Here is an 18,045-nt window from a genome sequence, read left to right on the forward strand (position 1 = left end):
GAGATAAAAGCCAGTTTTGGCACATGACTCCAGGGTAAGCTCAGATCCTGGCCTTAGCATTTCCTCCTAACTTTCTTGTCAACTCAGTGATAAAATCAAGATATTTAAATAATATTTATTTACATATTTTATATTTGTCATCATTTTATCTTTTTTCTTTTGGGAAGATTAGTGTAATATTTAGGGCATATTTTTTTTCCTGTTACAGAAAACTTAAATTTAATTTAAAAAACTGTATAATAAAAGTAAATATTCCAAAATAGATGTGAGCTTTTAAAAACTACCCTTTGGCTACTAAATTAAGCATAGACTCAATTTGTCTTTCTAAGTTCTCCTCAATTTGTCCTTAGCTATTCAATCTTTCCTGCTTATTTACATTTTTACACAGAATCTATTCCTTGGCCAAATAATAGTATTTACTTTTCACAAAAGTGTGCTGGATTCATGATTATGTTTTTGCAAATTCTAAACTCTTTCTAAAATACATTCTACCTCTATGTGTCAAATCCTATTTAAGGACTATTTCAAATGGCGGCTCATCCAAGTTTTCCCTCATCTTCCATACAGATTTCATTTTGTCCTTTTCTTAAATCGCAAAAGTTTTTTTTACAGAATGGAATACACCAAGAAGTGGTTTGGCTCCAATGAGAATTGGACTTTCTTTCTGACTCTGTAACTTACTATGTGTGTGGCTTTAGGCAATCTCTCTGTGAGTCAATAACCCTATTTAAAATGAGGTTGATTATATGTCCCTTACAACGGTACCTTATTTTGAGGATTGATATTAAGTACTGCCTAGATAAAAGAACCAATTCTCAATAAAAGGTATTTATTTTTATTGTTGTCTTAATTATCCTGTTAATATTACCTAAATAGTATCTATTAAGGATCCTGTGTTAATAATCCTATGTTATTATTACCTTAAATATCCTGTTTTATAATTATCTATGAGTTAATTTTATTGCCCTTTAAACAGGTGCCACCTTGAGGGTTGAGATTCTGTCTTACTTGTTTTGGTATGAACCGGCATAGTGTTTTACATTCAGTATATGTTGAATAAAGTTTTGTTTTCCCTAAAATAAATTGAATTAAACAGAACAGTGTCTCGGCAATTTGGCATGAGCTCCTATTTACAACTGAAAAGAGAGACAAACAAAAATAAATTGGTACCCTGAAACCTCTAAATACAACTAAGAACATAGTGGTCATCTTATATTTTTCTATCTATCATCTATTTATCTATCTATCAATCTATCCATCTATCTATCTAACCTTAACTGATAAATAACTCTGTTATTTGAGCAAAGAGAAGAAAGCACGCTAATGATTACATGTGTGTATGCTATCTTTTACAGAAATGATCTGCGGGTTGTTTTTCATTGTTGTCAAGGTTATTGTATCTATGCCCTAATTTGTAACCAGCCCACTAATTCCCATTATGAGTCAACCATAGTTAAATTAGATGCTGATTTATGCAAAAACTGAACAGAAGTGACTCTGTAACTCTCAGAGGAAGCTAAAAATGTCTGTCATAAAATACTTTTTTTCTAAACATCCCCGGAATCGTCTCTTTTCACTATTTTATATTCACTGAAGAGTCACTTGGTGAGATAGTAGGATCAGTCAGTAGTATGTACTTAGATGCTTGAATTCCCAAGTATTTTAGATGTTGTTTGTATTAAGGACAAATTAAGCTGAACGTTGTAGTCTGGGGGGCTTTTGGAAAAGAAAAACCTTTTAGCAATTAATGATTTGTTCAAGTTGTGCCTGTGTGGAGAGCATAACTAAGGAACTTGTGCAGCAATTTATACTAACTGGGGTAAATGAACCATAATTAGAAGTAGAATTTATGAAGTATTGGCTAAACTAGTAATTAGCTAGAGATGTAAAGCCACAAACTGGAGGTTTTCATAGCACAACAGAGCCAGAATTATTTTGTTGTCATTTGCAGGTTAAATTAATTGACTTCCTCAGTGTTACCTCCCCTTGGGAACTGAGGCATGTTTTGTTATATTTAACAATTTTTTTAAAAAGTGGAAATGAAACAAACTGATGGTGAGATCATGAAAAAAAGTGTGAAGACCTTTGAAGAGAAACATTTAGATTTTCTGCAACCTTAAATTTGGGAAATGTTAGGAACAAATAATTTGAAGCTTTCTTACATGCATGTTTTGTCTTTAAATGAATGTCATTAATTTGAATATTCATGATCATTATTATGTTATCTAAACATACTTTTGAAAATGGAATCATCTGAAAATGTGAGAATTCTTTTGATCTTCCATTCCCATTCAACTATTTGTCGTAGTGTGAGCACGTTGTTACTCAATAAATTTGAATAATTTGGGGTTATTCATTGTCTGAGGAAGACCAAGTTTAGAAATATTGGGTATCCCTCAAAATAAGGGAGATCTACAATGGGAAAAATATTTGAGCACAGCCCAGAAACATCACAATAATGGCACCTTTAGAATTATTTTTTCTATAACACTTGATCAATTGATCAATGTGTCACTGAAACTAAAGAACACATAATATTTCTTATAACTGGACTGTCAATCAATACCTATGTGATCTAGTTTATCATAAGGTAAGATGGAGAAAGAAAAAAATAAAAGCAAGGTGAAATTTTGACCACTGTGTCTCTTGGTTTTTAGTTTGGCTCCATGGCTTTTGTTGGAAGGCTTTTGTTAGATTCAAATTTAGTTCTTTATTTGGAGGATTTTCTGAATATTTGTCAGAGTGTGTGTGTGTGTGTATGTGTGTGTGTGTGTGTGTGTGAACTGCCTATGAAGTTGTTCATGCAGCTTTTGAGTATAGACAGGGAAGGTGAATCAGAATTATCAGAAACATCATGGACACTAAGAAGGAATTCAATCACAATTCTCCATGTAGATTGTCACTGACTATTAAAGATTATCACAGAATCATTGACTAGCATCAGACTGATTTTTAAAGCTCAGCTTTATGATGGATGACCTTGAACAAGTCATTTAATCTCTTTAAGTTTCAAAATTGGTATATTAGAGATGAGAGTATCTAAATCAGAGGGTTGTGAATTGCAACATGTTGGGAACTAAATTAAAAGTTAGAAGTTGAGTGACATCATTTATCTAACTTCCTACTAACTACAACTTCTTGATTATTGTATCTGCTTGAGCATTTCCAATGGTGAGAAAGCATAAGAAGAGAGTTCTGTCTTTTGAGTTAGGATTTCAAGTGTTATTGAGGTTGACCAGCATGCTACAAGGAAGGGGAGGAGAGAGAAGGGAGAAGTTTGTGTAAAGTTTACAAGGTGAGAAAATGAATAACCTGCTTTGGGGAATTATGAGAGTCCAGTGTAATTAAAGATAAAATATTTTGGAGGGTGGAAGGCAGTTAGTGGAAGACTCCCTTTTGATTTCTTATATTGATTTAGTTGTAGTTTCAGGGACCTAGGTTTTAATAGCCTTGAGCATTTCGTAATTGAGCCCATTTTTACTTGAAGGCATGATTCCTCCTAGAGGCCAAAAATTTGTTCATCTACATTGGTTAATTTCCAATGCTCCTATTGCTTTGCATTTTTTCCTCTTTAGTGTTTTGCTAACATTTTAAAGAGAAGGTTAATTAGGCAGGACCTTCTGCAGTTAGCTTTTGAAACCAGGAAGTCAGCATCCTAACACCACCATAATGAATGTAAGGCCATTTCCTCCTCATCCCCTTAAGCTTGGTGGAGATGTCACAGTCCCTGATAAACATTGTAGATAAAACATTGTAGATTGCAAGCAGTTCACACATATTAAAACTTATGAAATCAGCTATTAACCTTCTCTTCCCTTAGATAAATGCTATTTTATTTTATTTCCTTTGAAAACATAGATTTTAATTAATAAAGGAAGTCAACTGATATATTCTTGATATATGAATGCTCATGTTCCCTCATTATACAATTTCTTAGACCCTGAAAAAAGCAAGACACCTAAGGTCTATATTGTTTTATGTTCTTAATATGTAAAAGACATTGTCGCAGAAGAAACAACGAAACAGCTTGTTCATTAGCAGACACAGCATGTAGAAGGAAACAAAGGGACAGAAACAAGACCTTAATTATACCCATGAATTCCTCTTTTTCCTTAGAAAATGAAAGAAGACCCTGCTTTCCCCTCAGTAACAGTGTCCTTCAGGGCTTGTGCTAAGAATATATTTTTCCATATGTCTGTGAGTCAGTATGTGAGCCTGATCATTGTTGCCTAATAAACACAACATGAATTCCCACTAGAAGTCAACTAATGGGCACTCCAAGTGCGATTTTTCTGTGCGTGTTAAATGAGTAAGTTGGAAACTTTGCCGTTCTGAAGCTCCTTTGGTGAGGAGGGGATTATTACAAGGGATTTTGGACAAGTCTTTCCTTAGATTATAGACCCATAAAAGAAAAATTATGCTATAATACTGTCCCTCCATAGGATACTTTTTATATTTTGGGATGCAGGGTTTCTTTAGCACCCATCTGAATTATAGTCTATTATCTCTGTAACTGGTACCCACCACCCCCATCTAGAAATGAAAATTGGTACTTATTCCAATAATAGTGAATATTTTTTAAAACAGTTATGGCATATTCTATGCATTGCAATAACAGTTTATATACATGCAGATGGAAAGGAAACAAATCATGCCTTTACCAAAAACTATGTATTCTTCATTTCAGCCAAAATTGTCTTTGTCCACAAAAAGTACAGGAAATGAACAAGGAATAATGCAAGCTTAATATCTGTGCACAGCTGGAGTGCCTCTGGGTGATTATATTTTAACAAAAGTTAATGGCCAAGTAATGGAAATAATGAGCTGAAGTGAAAATCTAATATGAGTTTGATATGCAGAACATTCTGAATGAAAGTATACTAGAGGAGAAAATCCCCATGGACTGTTTCATGTCTTAGTACTCCTGGAGCAAATTCCTTTTAGTATGAAAATGGACATGATTGATAAAGGAACTTAAGTGGATATGTGCTGGTGATCTTTAAAAGCAATGGGGCAAAACCAAGAGATTCCTTAAAAGAAAAAAAAATAAATATAGTTTTAAAATCTTCTTCTCTATTTCCATTAACTCCCCATGTGTATTTATCTATATGTATATTCACATGGCCTAAAATACTGATCATGGAACAAGCAACTATTCAACCTGCTAGTTCAGAAATTATCTCAATGATACTGAACTAGGAGTAGGTAAGATTGGTGAGAATGGCCACACCAGGAATAGATGCCAAGAAGTGGAGGTTTGGGGTGTGATGGACAAAGAATGTCAATTTAGGGACACAGATTAACAAATTTGTCACATGGAAGGCCCCAAAGACTCCTTTAATGCCAGATAATAACTTAGTTCAGGTATCTTTCCCTTAATTGGTAGAGAAAGGATAGGAAAGTGTTAAAGTTTTTCAGAACTATTGATAACAAAAATTGAGACCAGTATGCAAAGATTCAAAGCCTCAGATGATACCATCGTCATCACTGACACCACCACTGCCAACTTCAGCAGCAACAACTTCGTCACCATGGTAACATTCATTGAGCACTTACTGAATGCCATACACCAGCCAATGTATTTTACACACAAAGTTTCATTTATTTTTCAGAACCTAACAAAGTTACTCTTTTAGATTCCAATTTTATAAATAAGAAAATTAAGTAACTTGTTGAAAACTCATAGTCTTCCTGTTATACACACTGGGTTCTGTTACCCACAATGTTAAAGTGCTCTGTAAATTATAAATGCTACAGACTTATGAGTAATTATCATCATTATTAGTAATAATATGATTTAATATTTGAACAGCAGTTGATACTGATCATTTTCTGATATAAACAACTCATTCTGTAATATAAACAACAAATGACTACAAGCAACTCACAAACTCTAATATAATCCATTTTCTTACATACTTTAGATGTATCATTTAGGGCCAAATGAATGAAATATTTTGTAATATATAATCAGACAACTTATTTGTTAATCATATTTCTTCTAAGATTCATGTTGTGTTCTAGTTATTCCTTACTAAATTTTAAACTTTAGAATAATGGTTTATGTATTTCTTTAGTGAAACAGATAAATTCAAAGAAGTCTGTGTTTTGAAGTATCCCTCCCAAAACAAACAAAATGAAACTGGATTTGGGAACATTCCATGAAAATGTGGCAGAAAAGGTAAGCTAATAAATTGTTTGACACTCTATTGATAAAACAAATGACTGACTATTAACCTCCAGTTGTTATAACATTGCATTTACAGTTTAGAGTTAAATTGAAATTAATGCTAGATGCAAATTCACCATTTTGAGTTTCTGACATGTTTTCAGATGATTAGGTAACATATTTTTCTGCAATTAAAAGCTTTTATTACATTTTTATGCTATTGCTCTGGACACAATTTTATGCTTTGGGATATGTTTCTCACACTTAAATGTTCCTCTTATGATATATTATTACTTTAAAACCTTTTCCCCAATGTAATACTAGTCTTTATTTGCCCATGTAGGAAACTGCCATTTGCTGTTTCAATCTTTAATTTGGAAAGACACCAAATAACTGTGAGGATTATGAATGAAGGGCAAAACTATTCGTTTCACATTTTTTTTCCAGTTGTAGGTTGCATGAGTGGGGGACATACTTGGTGAAGATCACATGAATGGTGAATATACTTATATTACAACAAAATAAACCATGATTTGAATCTGTAGCCCCATGTGAAATACATATGACCCAAACTTTTCAAAGCCTTAACAGTTTTCTAACATCTCCCTTTCCACTTAAGCTTATATTTACAATTCTTACAAATGGTTGAGGTTCTTTGTAACAGAGACAAACGATCTAAAATATATGTAAGGAAATAAGTTGTCATGTGTAACTGAGATGCTATTTTAAAGAATGTATAATACATATAATTAAAATTTTAAGTTTCAAGTTTCCATTAATATTTTTAGAATGTAGTTGTCCAAATATCTATGTGTGTCTTCTTATACTACTTTGTGGAATTCTTTCTATTGTTAATTAAATTTTAGCCTCTTATTTTAATATTTGAACATTTATATTTTTTATACCCAACTAGATTGTATTCTTTGTGAAACCTGAAGTCTCAGTGTGGTAGTAAATTGTACACAACTAAAAATTATATTTTGCAAGTGGTCCTGTCAATTTTTAAGAATAAAAATGCCCTTTTGGGACTTCCCTGGTGGCCCAGTGGTTAAGACTCTGCTTCCACTGCAGGGGGCACGGGTTTAATCCTTAGTCAGGGAACTAAGATCTTGCATGTCGTGCAGATGCGGCCAAAAAAATAAAAATGCACTATTATCTTTGATCTTTGTTATTAAATTAAACCAGTTTACAGACCTATTATGATATAAACATATCAGGGTAACACAATGCTAAGTAATTGTGTCCAAATCTTCCTTTTACTTAAATAAAAACACCTTTCAGCCTTTTTCCTAAATAGCACTTTGACCAGAAATATTTAGATCTGGAAAAATTGAGTGATCTGAGTTTGAAGCCATTGTATTTGTCTCATTAACCCAAGAGGTTAGCAGTGAATAGAAAAGTGAGCAAGAAAAATGGAAAATTCACAAACTATACTTTTTAACTTCTGGAAAATAAAAATTTATTATGCTCATATTTGTTGTAATAGAAAACACATAATCCTGTTCCTCTCTCAGTACTTTTGCTTTGACAAAAGAGATGCCACATTTTTAAACTCAATGTGATGTCTATGAATAGTTGATGAGGAACATTCTATGGTGAACTGAAATAAATAAGACAAAGCTGATACGCCATCCACAAACATAAAACAAAGTAATGCATTTCAAATGGAATGGCTTGTACTAATAAGGCATATATATTTTGATGATATTATGAAAAAATTTAATACGTTCAGAAAAAATGGTAACCAAACAATGTAAATATTTTCTTACTGGTATATGATGAATTAATTTTCTTCTGCTTTAATGAAAGATTTGTGTCAGTTTTTTTTTTCATATTTCTGAGCAATAATCCAAAAATCTTCAATTTGACCATATGTAATTCAACCAAAGGCAATTCAACGAAATGCAACACTGATCTCACAGTGCGTGATTTGCTGCCCAACCCTACCCCCACTAAGAAAGAGAAATTTTTTTCAAAACAAAATGTCCATTATGACCCATGTCAATTCTAGGTTATCACCTTTTCCAGGCAGCATAGGTCCTTGGGCCTGGACGGAATCCAATCATTCATAAATTATTTCATCAGAGACAAGCAATTTAAAACAGTGTTTCTCAGAATTGAATGGGAAAAATATATATATATATATATATATATTCTAAAGAAATTTTTCAAGTATTTCAAAATATTCCAAAATTACTTAAAGAATTGCTTAAATGGACCCCTAATGCTGACTTAAATTATTTTAGCTATATGCTTACAGAGACCCAAACATAAAACAAAACATAAACTCCTTATCTTTATAGATCAAATGAAAAACAAAACTGTAAAACAACATACACAACATTATTTTAACAGAATGGAGGATAATATTTTGCCAAAGCTAAAACACCACATGATAATGATTGGTAAAGAATGGGACTTTCAAATTTGCCATATATAGACTGTCATGCAACTATTTGATTCTCTCATCACTTTTCCCCATTTGTATTCCTGTGGTACCCTTTGGCTTTACATACCAAAGACAAACCTTTACACGTTAAATAGTTTTCTGAACATTTCTCATTTGCCTGTGGCAATTGAAATAATTCTATAGTATTTTGCATCAGTGTGATTGAAAACAAAAATGCAAACTTCAGCACAAATTTCACTTGGAAGTATTCTGTCATAAAGTGATTATCCAGAAGATCCAGGGTATATTTATATTATTATTAATATTAAGATTGAAATGAGAATCCAATCTCTAAAAATTATCATAGATAACTTGTGGGTCTTCAAATCGGCAGACCCAAATGAAAACCAAAAATTACTAACTTAATGAAAGTGCTTGCTTTCTTCATAACCTGGTGAAATTCCCAACTGGTGCTGAAATACCACTGAAGCAAAGAAGTCTGGCTATATTGAGGTATAACTTTTTTCTTTATAAATCATTTGATATTTTTTTAATCACTATGTAGACAAAACCATAGTTCAGTCAGTTCATGACATATATCTCACAATTATGGCAAGACATATACTTTGTTTATATCATCTGCATTGAAAAAGTCTGATATTAAGAGTTTGAATTATGAAATAGACTTCTAACCTTTTATTCTCTCTAACTGCTTTGTCTCCCTTCTTCCAAGTGATGGTTGGTTTTGGAGAGCCTTGGGGTTTGCACTCTATGATGATTTCTTGGTCTTTAGTAATAATTATTGTTTTCTTCAGTTGATTCAGTGTAAAAGTGGGAGCTGAAGCTGTGGAAAAATAAAAGGTTAGTTCTACCACAAGCAATGACAATAACCTCTAATGGATGATTCACCAAGATTTGGCAACTTTATCTTTGGAATGCATTTCTAATAAAATCATAGGATATCTACACATGTAAAAGGCACTAACTTGAAATTTAATTTATTATTATTTAGTAGCTATCTTATTGACTTTTCTTTCCATCAGCAGGTGGTAGTTCCGTACAATTGTGAGGCCCAGAGACAAAGGCTGTTTCAAAGAATGAGATGCTTTAATTACGATTATCAACTTTAATTGTGAAAGACTAATGAGCACTTTGGACAAAAGGTGAAGGGGCTGGACACAGAAGTCTATTTTGGGCTTCCTTTGGAAAAATGGAGGTTATCTGTATAGAAGGCAATCCTGTGTAGCCCATTTCCTATCTGTGAGTCTCAATGCATATTTTATTTTAATAGTATACAAAATTAAATGTAGTTTTAAAATAAATATATTTTTAAGAAATTGAATTATTTAAATTTCAATTAAAATTTTATTTCATTGTTTGCAATTATTCATCTAGGCCTGATCATTTTAAGACAGTTTTGATTAAACTTCCCAGGAAATTCCAGTAGGTAGCTGTGGTTGAGAATGCTGGACTAAAACAACACGTGACAGAGAGACAAAAACAAATTAAAAAAAAAGTCACCTTTGAATCTTAAAGAGAAACTGGAAATATGTATACAGGTTTACTGTATCTGAGACATTTATTTATACCAATATGACAATTTTATGAATATTTCATAAGTTTTTTATGTCCATCACATATTGGTATAATGCATGGCACACAACATTAAAAGACACAACACACACAAAAAAGGTACCAATTGAGATGGATTAAAAAATTGAAAGAAAAGTTAAGGAATTTAAAGGAAGATTGCAGGTGATATTTTTGGTTGCCTGCTGGGAATGTACCTTGTTAAACATAATTTTGAAAATATGTCTGGTGAATGAGAAAGGGACACATTTGAGAGTGTTTCTGGATAAAACATTAACTAGGTGAAAGCTGAATCAGCTTTTTAATTCAGAAATGTTGGAGTATGAGCTGACAGGAAAGTACATTAATATTTGATTGGTTAGTATGTACGACATTGAAACGTGGACTCCTATATCTATTTTGGATGGATTTGTGATAATGTGAAGAAATTTCAAATGTAAACATTCATTATTCAATTTGATTTATGGTTTTTGATTTATCACACAGCTGATATGTGAATGGTGCATTTTCAGATTCCAGAGATCTTGGGTGTTTCTGTTAATGTTGTGCTTTGAGTCAGTGGAAAGTACAAAGCACACTTAGGCTCCTGCCACATTTGGGAGATGGTGCATTAAGACCATCTAAGTCTCCCTCTTTGTATTATAATCATCCCAGAACAAAAGCTTAGAAAATCATGCGAGTGGGAAAAAGTAAAATCCATTCCAGAAACTGAACCATGCTCAATCTGGGTAGCTTATTCCCCTGGACTGAATTTTTCTTGTAGTAAAGAGTGAAGTAGTGCTTGTGTTGTGGTTATATTCTCAAGACTGTAACACTAGGAGCTTGCTGGCCTGGCCTCAGAAAGGCTTTCATCAACCTGGAAGGGTGGCAATGGTTGATGACACTTCAAGAGAGGGTGATTTACTTAGGAGTCCCACCTTGCAGGAGCCACACCCCTACTGGTAGGTAGGAGCTGCTTGGGAGAATATTAAGCGCTGCTGTGTTGAAAACCTACATTCTGATTCCCTACCCTTAAAGCATTCTTCCTTGAAAGTTAACATACTTTTCTTATATGATTTTTTTTAATGCCATAGAAAAGACATATTGTATAAACCTGTTAGGGTTAAAACTAAAATTAGAGAAAATCTTATAGAAAGTTACGGGATAAACTGTACACCATGTATACTTGTCTCCTCAAGCTTAAAAAATACATATCAGCAAGACATAGTATTTCTTTTCAAACCATAAAATAGATTTTTACGATCACATCATAAACCTTCAGTATAGTAAGAATTAGAGCATGAAAAGAAGCAACATTTTTTTCCTCTTTATTTACTTAGAAATTGCATACCTAGGATCTTCAGCTCAGCACTCCCATAAATGGCTCCATATTTATTTTCAGCCAAACACTGATACATTCCAGCATCTGATTGATTCACATTGTGGATCATCAATACTCCATTAACCATCTCAACCCTACTCTGTAATGGAATAAAAAAAAAATAGATATAGCAAGTGAACAAATCATAGAGATTTTACAGTTACTCTCTCCTAGATCAAGACAGAAAAGCCTCTGATTAATGCAATTGAACATTATTTGACAACTTAGGAACACAAATCTTCTGTTCATTATTCTAATATAACATCTTATGTAAAATACAACTATTTCTCAGTCAGAAACCTAATTATTACTATATTTTCCTGTAGTTATGAGTTTTATTTTTAGTTATGTTTTTAAAATAAGCTGCTTTTGTTTGGTATACTAGTTAAGCTTATGAAATACAATCAGCTGATACTGCTTTTATTTGAATTCATTTTACAAAGGAGAAGCAGGAGTTCAAATGGTAGAAGGATCGAGACTGTATATACATGAGATCAAGGTTAAATACAGACCAGGTCATCACAAGAATCTCTTTACTACATTAATCCGGTCAGAAATTTGCCTTTTCTCTCACTTCCCAACACAGTAACACAAATCAAAAAACTGCCTTGCAACTGGATTCTGTATAGAACTACTGGTCAGAAAATGTAAACTGGTCAGATGAAACAATACAGGAAACAGAGGATTGAGCATGAGCAAACTGAGGTAAACTGAGGCCAAGAACACATTTGACAAGCAAATTTTAAATTTAAAATGCTGTTAAACAACCAGGTGTCTTATCTACTTAATGTCAAACAAATCATTCTTTTAATTTTAGTGAGCAGTGCTTTGATTACCTATCAACGAAGATGCCAAGAAATTTGACATCATTTTAAAAATTAACCCATTCACTTAACAGACTATTATCTGCCAGTGGAATTCACTTTACTTGGATGTGACAGTTGAAAATATAACTAGCACAGATCCCATCTCAAGGTTTACCTGATATCCCAGAGAATTAGAGAGAGACAGGCAATGAACCAGTATCTCAGGATTCCCACTCCCTCCCCCTCAGTTTTCCTTAACAGCTCTATTGTTCTTTTTATTTGTGTCTGTTTTTTTGTGTAACTGTGTTCTGTTTTGGACTAACTGGTTTTAGAATAAGGGAATATCGGAGCTCAATGGGACTGTGGGGTGATCTGATCCAATCTCTTCATTTTACAAAAGAGCAAACCAAAGCCCAAAGAGGCAAATGTCAGACGAGATCCTTTGGTAATGACAGGACCTGGGCAGAAGCTGTGTTTGGAATTTCAAACTTTCTCTCTCTTTTGTCCATAAATAGTGAACTATTCCCTTTTTGTCCTCCTTCCTGGAAAGGCCACGACAAGGGAAAGAGCTGAAATTATAACAATTATTCTTATTTTAAATAGTAACCGATTTATTCTCAAATTCAGTAGGTATTAAGTTGTTTTGAGGACACGGGAAGGGGGAAGGGTAAGCTGGGATGAAGTGAGAGAGTGGCATGGACATATATACACTACCAAATGTAAAATAGATAGCTAGTGGGAAGCAGCTGCATAGCACAGGGAGATCAACTCGGTGCTTTGTGACCACCTAGAGGGGTGGGATAGGGAGGGTGGGAGGGAGACACAAGAAGGAGGAGATATGGGGATATATGTAAATGTATAGCTGATTCACTTTGTTATACAGCAGAAACTAACACACCATTGTAAAGCAATTATACTCCAATAAAGATGTTAAAAAATAAAAAGTAAAATAAAAGAATGCAATAGATTTACTAAAAATAAACTTTTCAATATGTAGCAGGATGTTGTGAAGAACGTGCCCAGGACACAGAAGACTAGGATTCTCTTTCAGTCTCACCTCTTACTAGATATATGATCTTGGGCAAGTCACTTTACTTCTTGGAGATAACTCCATCATCTGCAAAGTGACAGCAATAAACTAGATGATGTCTAAAAGTCTGCTGGAAATGGCAATACATCTATGATAATCATTGATATTTTTGAAAGAATTTATAGGATAGAATAATGTTTAAAGAAGTGATATATTACTCAAAAAAGTAATAAGGCAATTAAAATTAAAAGAAAATCTTGTTTATATATGTTATTTTTCTCATTCCAAACATAAGGAATACGTAAGAAATGGCTTTCAATAAGACTAAAGGAAGATAGCTTATCCTTTGTGAAATCCGTCTAAAATTACACTGGAACAGGCTAAGGTTACCAACAGTACCTGAAGCAAGAGGGGTACTCCATTCTTCAGCCAACGGTATGTGGGTCTGGGTTTTCCAGTAGCCTTACATTCCCATCGGAGAGGGCTCCCGCTGTCTAACTGAGTATCATTCAGTTTTGCTACCCAGTGTGGGTATGCTGTAAGAGTTTAGGCATTAAATAAGGGTGATTTCATTTCTCAAATACTTCACCAAGCTCAAAATTCATATGGAATATTCACAAATTCTTATGCATTAACTATTGGTGTTTGGAAGAAACACAGCATTACATTACACACAGCACTCTATTTCCTGTGTAAAAAAATATAGCAATGATAATGTTCTGATAATCTAAGTGAAGCAAATCTTGTTGTTTTACCCACTTTGCAGTAAGTGGCTAGACTCTCCCCATGGAGAGCACTGGAACTTGTTTAGTAAAGAAGGCTTAGAGGTATCACTTCTTCCAAATACTAAAGCAGCTTTAGCATGGATTGAAGTACTAAAACATGTCAGTTTATTGAATAACTGCTCTGCTTTTTCTTTTCTGATAGAACCTGAATAGCTTTGGGAAAATAATTTGTAAATTCAAATTTCATTTGCTATAAAATTGTTCTATATTTACTAGCATTCTAGTGCATTATAAATATGTATGTAAATATATAAGCTTTCAAAATTACAACAGAGAAAAATTTCTTTATCAGAAAGATGACAATGCAATTGTATGAAATCTGTAAGATATGGTTAAAGTGTCTTTCCTCCATTGTCAAATATTTTTTTAAGTTTGTACCTCTTAATCTCCCTCATCTATTTCTTTCATTCCTCCACCCCTCTTCCCTCTGGCAACCACCTGTTTGTTCTCTGTACCTATGACTCTGTTTCTGTTTTATGTCTGTTCATTTATTTTGTTTTTTGGATTCCACATATAAGTGAAATCATATGCTACTTGTCTTTCTATGATGTATTTCCCTTAGCATAATACCCTCTAGGTCTACCCTTGTTGTTGCAGTTGGCAAGATTTCATTCTTTTTTTTTAGGCTGAGTATTAGTCCATCTTTTCTATATATATATATATATATATAAAATCTCACATCATTTTTATCCATTAATCTATAAATGAGTATTTAGATTGCTTCCATACCTTGGCTATTATAAATAATGCTGCAATAAACATAGGGGTGCATATTTATTTTCAAATTATTGTTTACATTTCTTTGAATAAATATCCAGGAGTGGAATTGTTGAATCATATGGTAGTTTTATTTTTTAATTTTTTGAGGAATCTCCATACCGTTTTCCACAGTGGCTACACCAATTTATATTCCCACCAACAGTGCATGAGGGTTCCCTTTTCTTCACATCTTTACCAACAATTATTTGTTGTTTTTTGATAATAGCCACTCTGACAGGTGTGAGGTGATGCTCATTGTTGGTTTGATTTGCATTTCCCCGATGACTAGAGATGTTGAACATCTTTTCATGTGCCTGTTGGCTATATGCATATCTTCTTTGAAAAAGTGTCTATTCAGGTCCTCTGCCCATTTTTTAACTGGGTTGTTTGTTTTTTTGATGTCGAATTGTATGAGTTCTTTGTACATTTTGGTTTATAACTCCTTATCAGATGTATCATTTGCAAATATCCTACTCAGTTGGCAACCTTTTTGATAGTTTCCTTTACTGTGCAAAGGCTTTTTAGTTTGATTTAGTTCTTTTTTTTTTTTTTTTTTTTTTGCGGTACACGGGCCTCTCACTGTTGTGGCCTCTCCTGTTGCAGAGCACAGGCTCCGGACACACATGCTCAGCGGCCTTGACCATATACATGTGGGTTCACTTCTGGGCTCTCTATTCTGTTTCATTGATCTAGGTGTGTGTTTTTGTGCCAGTACTGTAGTGTTTTGATTACTGGAGCTTTGTAGTATAGTTTGAAATCAAGGATTGTGATACTGCCAGCTTGGTTCTTCTTTCTCAAGATTGCTTTTGCTGTTTGGGGTCTTTTGTGTTTTCATACAAATTTTAGAATTATTTGTTCTAGTTCTGTAAAAAATGCCTTTGATATTTTGATAGGGGTTGCATTGAATCTGTAGATTGCCTTGGGTAGTATGGTCATTTTAACAATATTAATTCTTTCAAACTTTGAGCATGTTATACTTTTCCATTTGTTTGTGTTATGTTCAATTTCTTTCATCAGTGTCTTATAATGTTCCACGTATAGGTCTTTTAAATCCTTAGTTAGATTTATTCCTAGGTGTTTGACTCTTTTTGATGTGATGGTAAATGGGATTGTTTTCATAATTTTTCTTTCTGAGAGTTTGCAGTTAGTTTTTACTTAGAAATGCAACAGATTTCTATATATTAATTTTGTATCTTGCAATTTTATTGAATTCATTGATGAGCTGTAATAGTTTTGGAGTGGTGTCTTTAGGATTTTATCTATAAAGTATCCTGTCTTTTGCAAAGTTTTACTTCTTTTCCAATTTGGATTTCTTTTTCTTGTCTGATTGCTGTGGCTAGGACTTCCAACACTATTTTGAATAAAAATGGCAAGAGTAGGCATCATTGTCCTGTTCCCGATCTGATAGAAAATACTTTTAGCTTTCCACATTGAGTATGGTGTTAGCTGTGGGATTGTCATATACAGCCTTTATCATGTTGAGGTATGTTCCCTCTATACCCACTTTGTTGAGTTTTCATCATAAATGCATGTTGAATTTTGTCAAAAGCTTTTTCTATTGAGATGATCATTTGAGTTTTATTGTTTAATTTGTTAAGGTGGTATATCATATTGATTGATTTGTGGATGTTGAACCATCCTTGCATCCCTGGGGTAAGTCCCAGTGGATCAGAGTGTATGATCCTTTTAATGTATTGTTGAATTCAATTTGCTAATTTTTTATTGACGATATGTACACCTATGTTCATCAATGATATTAGCTTAAAATTTTGTGTATGTGTGTGATATCTTTGTCTGGTTTTGGTATCAGGGTGATATTGGCCTTGAAGAATGAATTCAGAAGCATTTCTTTCTCTGCAAATTTTTGGAATAGTTTGAGAAAGATAGATGTTAACTCTTCTTTAAATTTTTGATAGATTTCACATGTGAGGCCATCTGGTACTGGACTTTTGTTTTCTGGAAGCTTTCTTTTCTTTTTTATTTTTTAAATTGTTGATTCAATTTCATTACTGGAAATTTGTCTGTTCATATTTTCTATTTCTTCCTGATTCATTCTTAGGAGATTGGACATTTCCAGAAATTTACCTGTTTCTTCTACATTGTCCATTTTATTGGAATATAACTGTTTGTAGTAATCTCTTATGATCCTTTGTATTACTGTGGTGTTGGCTGTAACTTCTCTTTCATTTCTGATTTAATTTATATGGGATCCCTTTTTTCTTGATGAGTCTAGCTAAAGGTTTATCAACTTTGTTTATCTTTTCAAAATACCAGCTCTTAGTTTCATTGATTTTTAAAAATTGTTTTCTAGCCTCTATTTAATTTATTTCTGCCTCATTTGCTGTCTGGCCCTACCTAATACAGTGGCTGCTGACCTGCTGGAGTGAGTGCCTGGGTCCCAGCATGGCTGGCTTCATGGCCTGGTGACACAAGGCTGGCACTGACCACTAGTTGGTAGCTGGTTATGTGGCCCTGGGGGGTCCTCGGACTGGGGCCAGCCTGCTGATGGTAGAGGCTGGGTCCTGACCCAGCTGGCTGCCAGACCACTGGTGGGTGGGATATCCCTTAAAGTACAAATTCTCTGGAATGCTTTCCTGAATCATCCCAGTAGAATGCAGTGGACCCTGTGCTCCCATAGTCCTTTGCACATGCTTTCATCACAGCAGATAGCATGCTCTGCCTTATGTGGGGCTTGCTTTTCATTTGATCTAGTGGACCAAGAGCTCCTTCAAATCTCTATTACTAGCATGTAGTGCAGTAATAGCCACTAAATAAACATTAGTTGAATTAATGAGTGAATGAACAAAATGTGCATGGCATAGTCAAGTTGGTTGGGGTGCTCAATTTCTAAAGGAGTTGTTACAAATAAGAAAAGGAAAACTGGTTGAATTCAGATATTAATATTTCAAAATACTTTTTAAAGTCCCTGTGAAGAACATTCAGTTTTTTAGAAGAACTGACCTTGAGATACAGTGACAGTTATAGCTGCTGGCTGATTCAGTTGAATATGAAATTTGTTTAATTTCATATTGGAAACATCTGTATTTGCTTGTATCAGTGCTCTGCATTATAGTTTTCCTCTGTTTTTTAGTGCCCTCATCTGAGAAATACGAGTATTATCACTTACCCTTTATGTATAATGTACATTATAAAAGCA

At 33.6% G+C, this 18,045-nt stretch overlaps 1 protein-coding gene across 3 annotated transcripts in view; it reads right to left on the reverse strand.

Moving 5' to 3' along the window:
* CNTN5 (contactin 5) overlaps positions 1–18,045 on the reverse strand; it is a gene marked incomplete at both ends in the record, with an annotated part of 779,158 nt that overhangs the window by 269,912 nt on the left and 491,201 nt on the right. For all 3 annotated transcript variants that reach the window (XM_082660864.1, XM_082660863.1, XM_082660862.1), the window contains 3 exons: positions 9,252–9,402; positions 11,479–11,608; positions 13,744–13,880. In XM_082660864.1, the coding sequence (XP_082516990.1) occupies positions 9,252–9,402; positions 11,479–11,608; positions 13,744–13,880 (418 nt within the window). The remainder of the gene's footprint in view (positions 1–9,251; positions 9,403–11,478; positions 11,609–13,743; positions 13,881–18,045) is intronic.

The sequence above is a fragment of the Grampus griseus genome (assembly GCF_964374135.1).
Source record: "Grampus griseus genome assembly, chromosome: 8".
In the NCBI taxonomy this organism is placed as follows: Eukaryota; Metazoa; Chordata; class Mammalia; order Artiodactyla; family Delphinidae; genus Grampus; species Grampus griseus.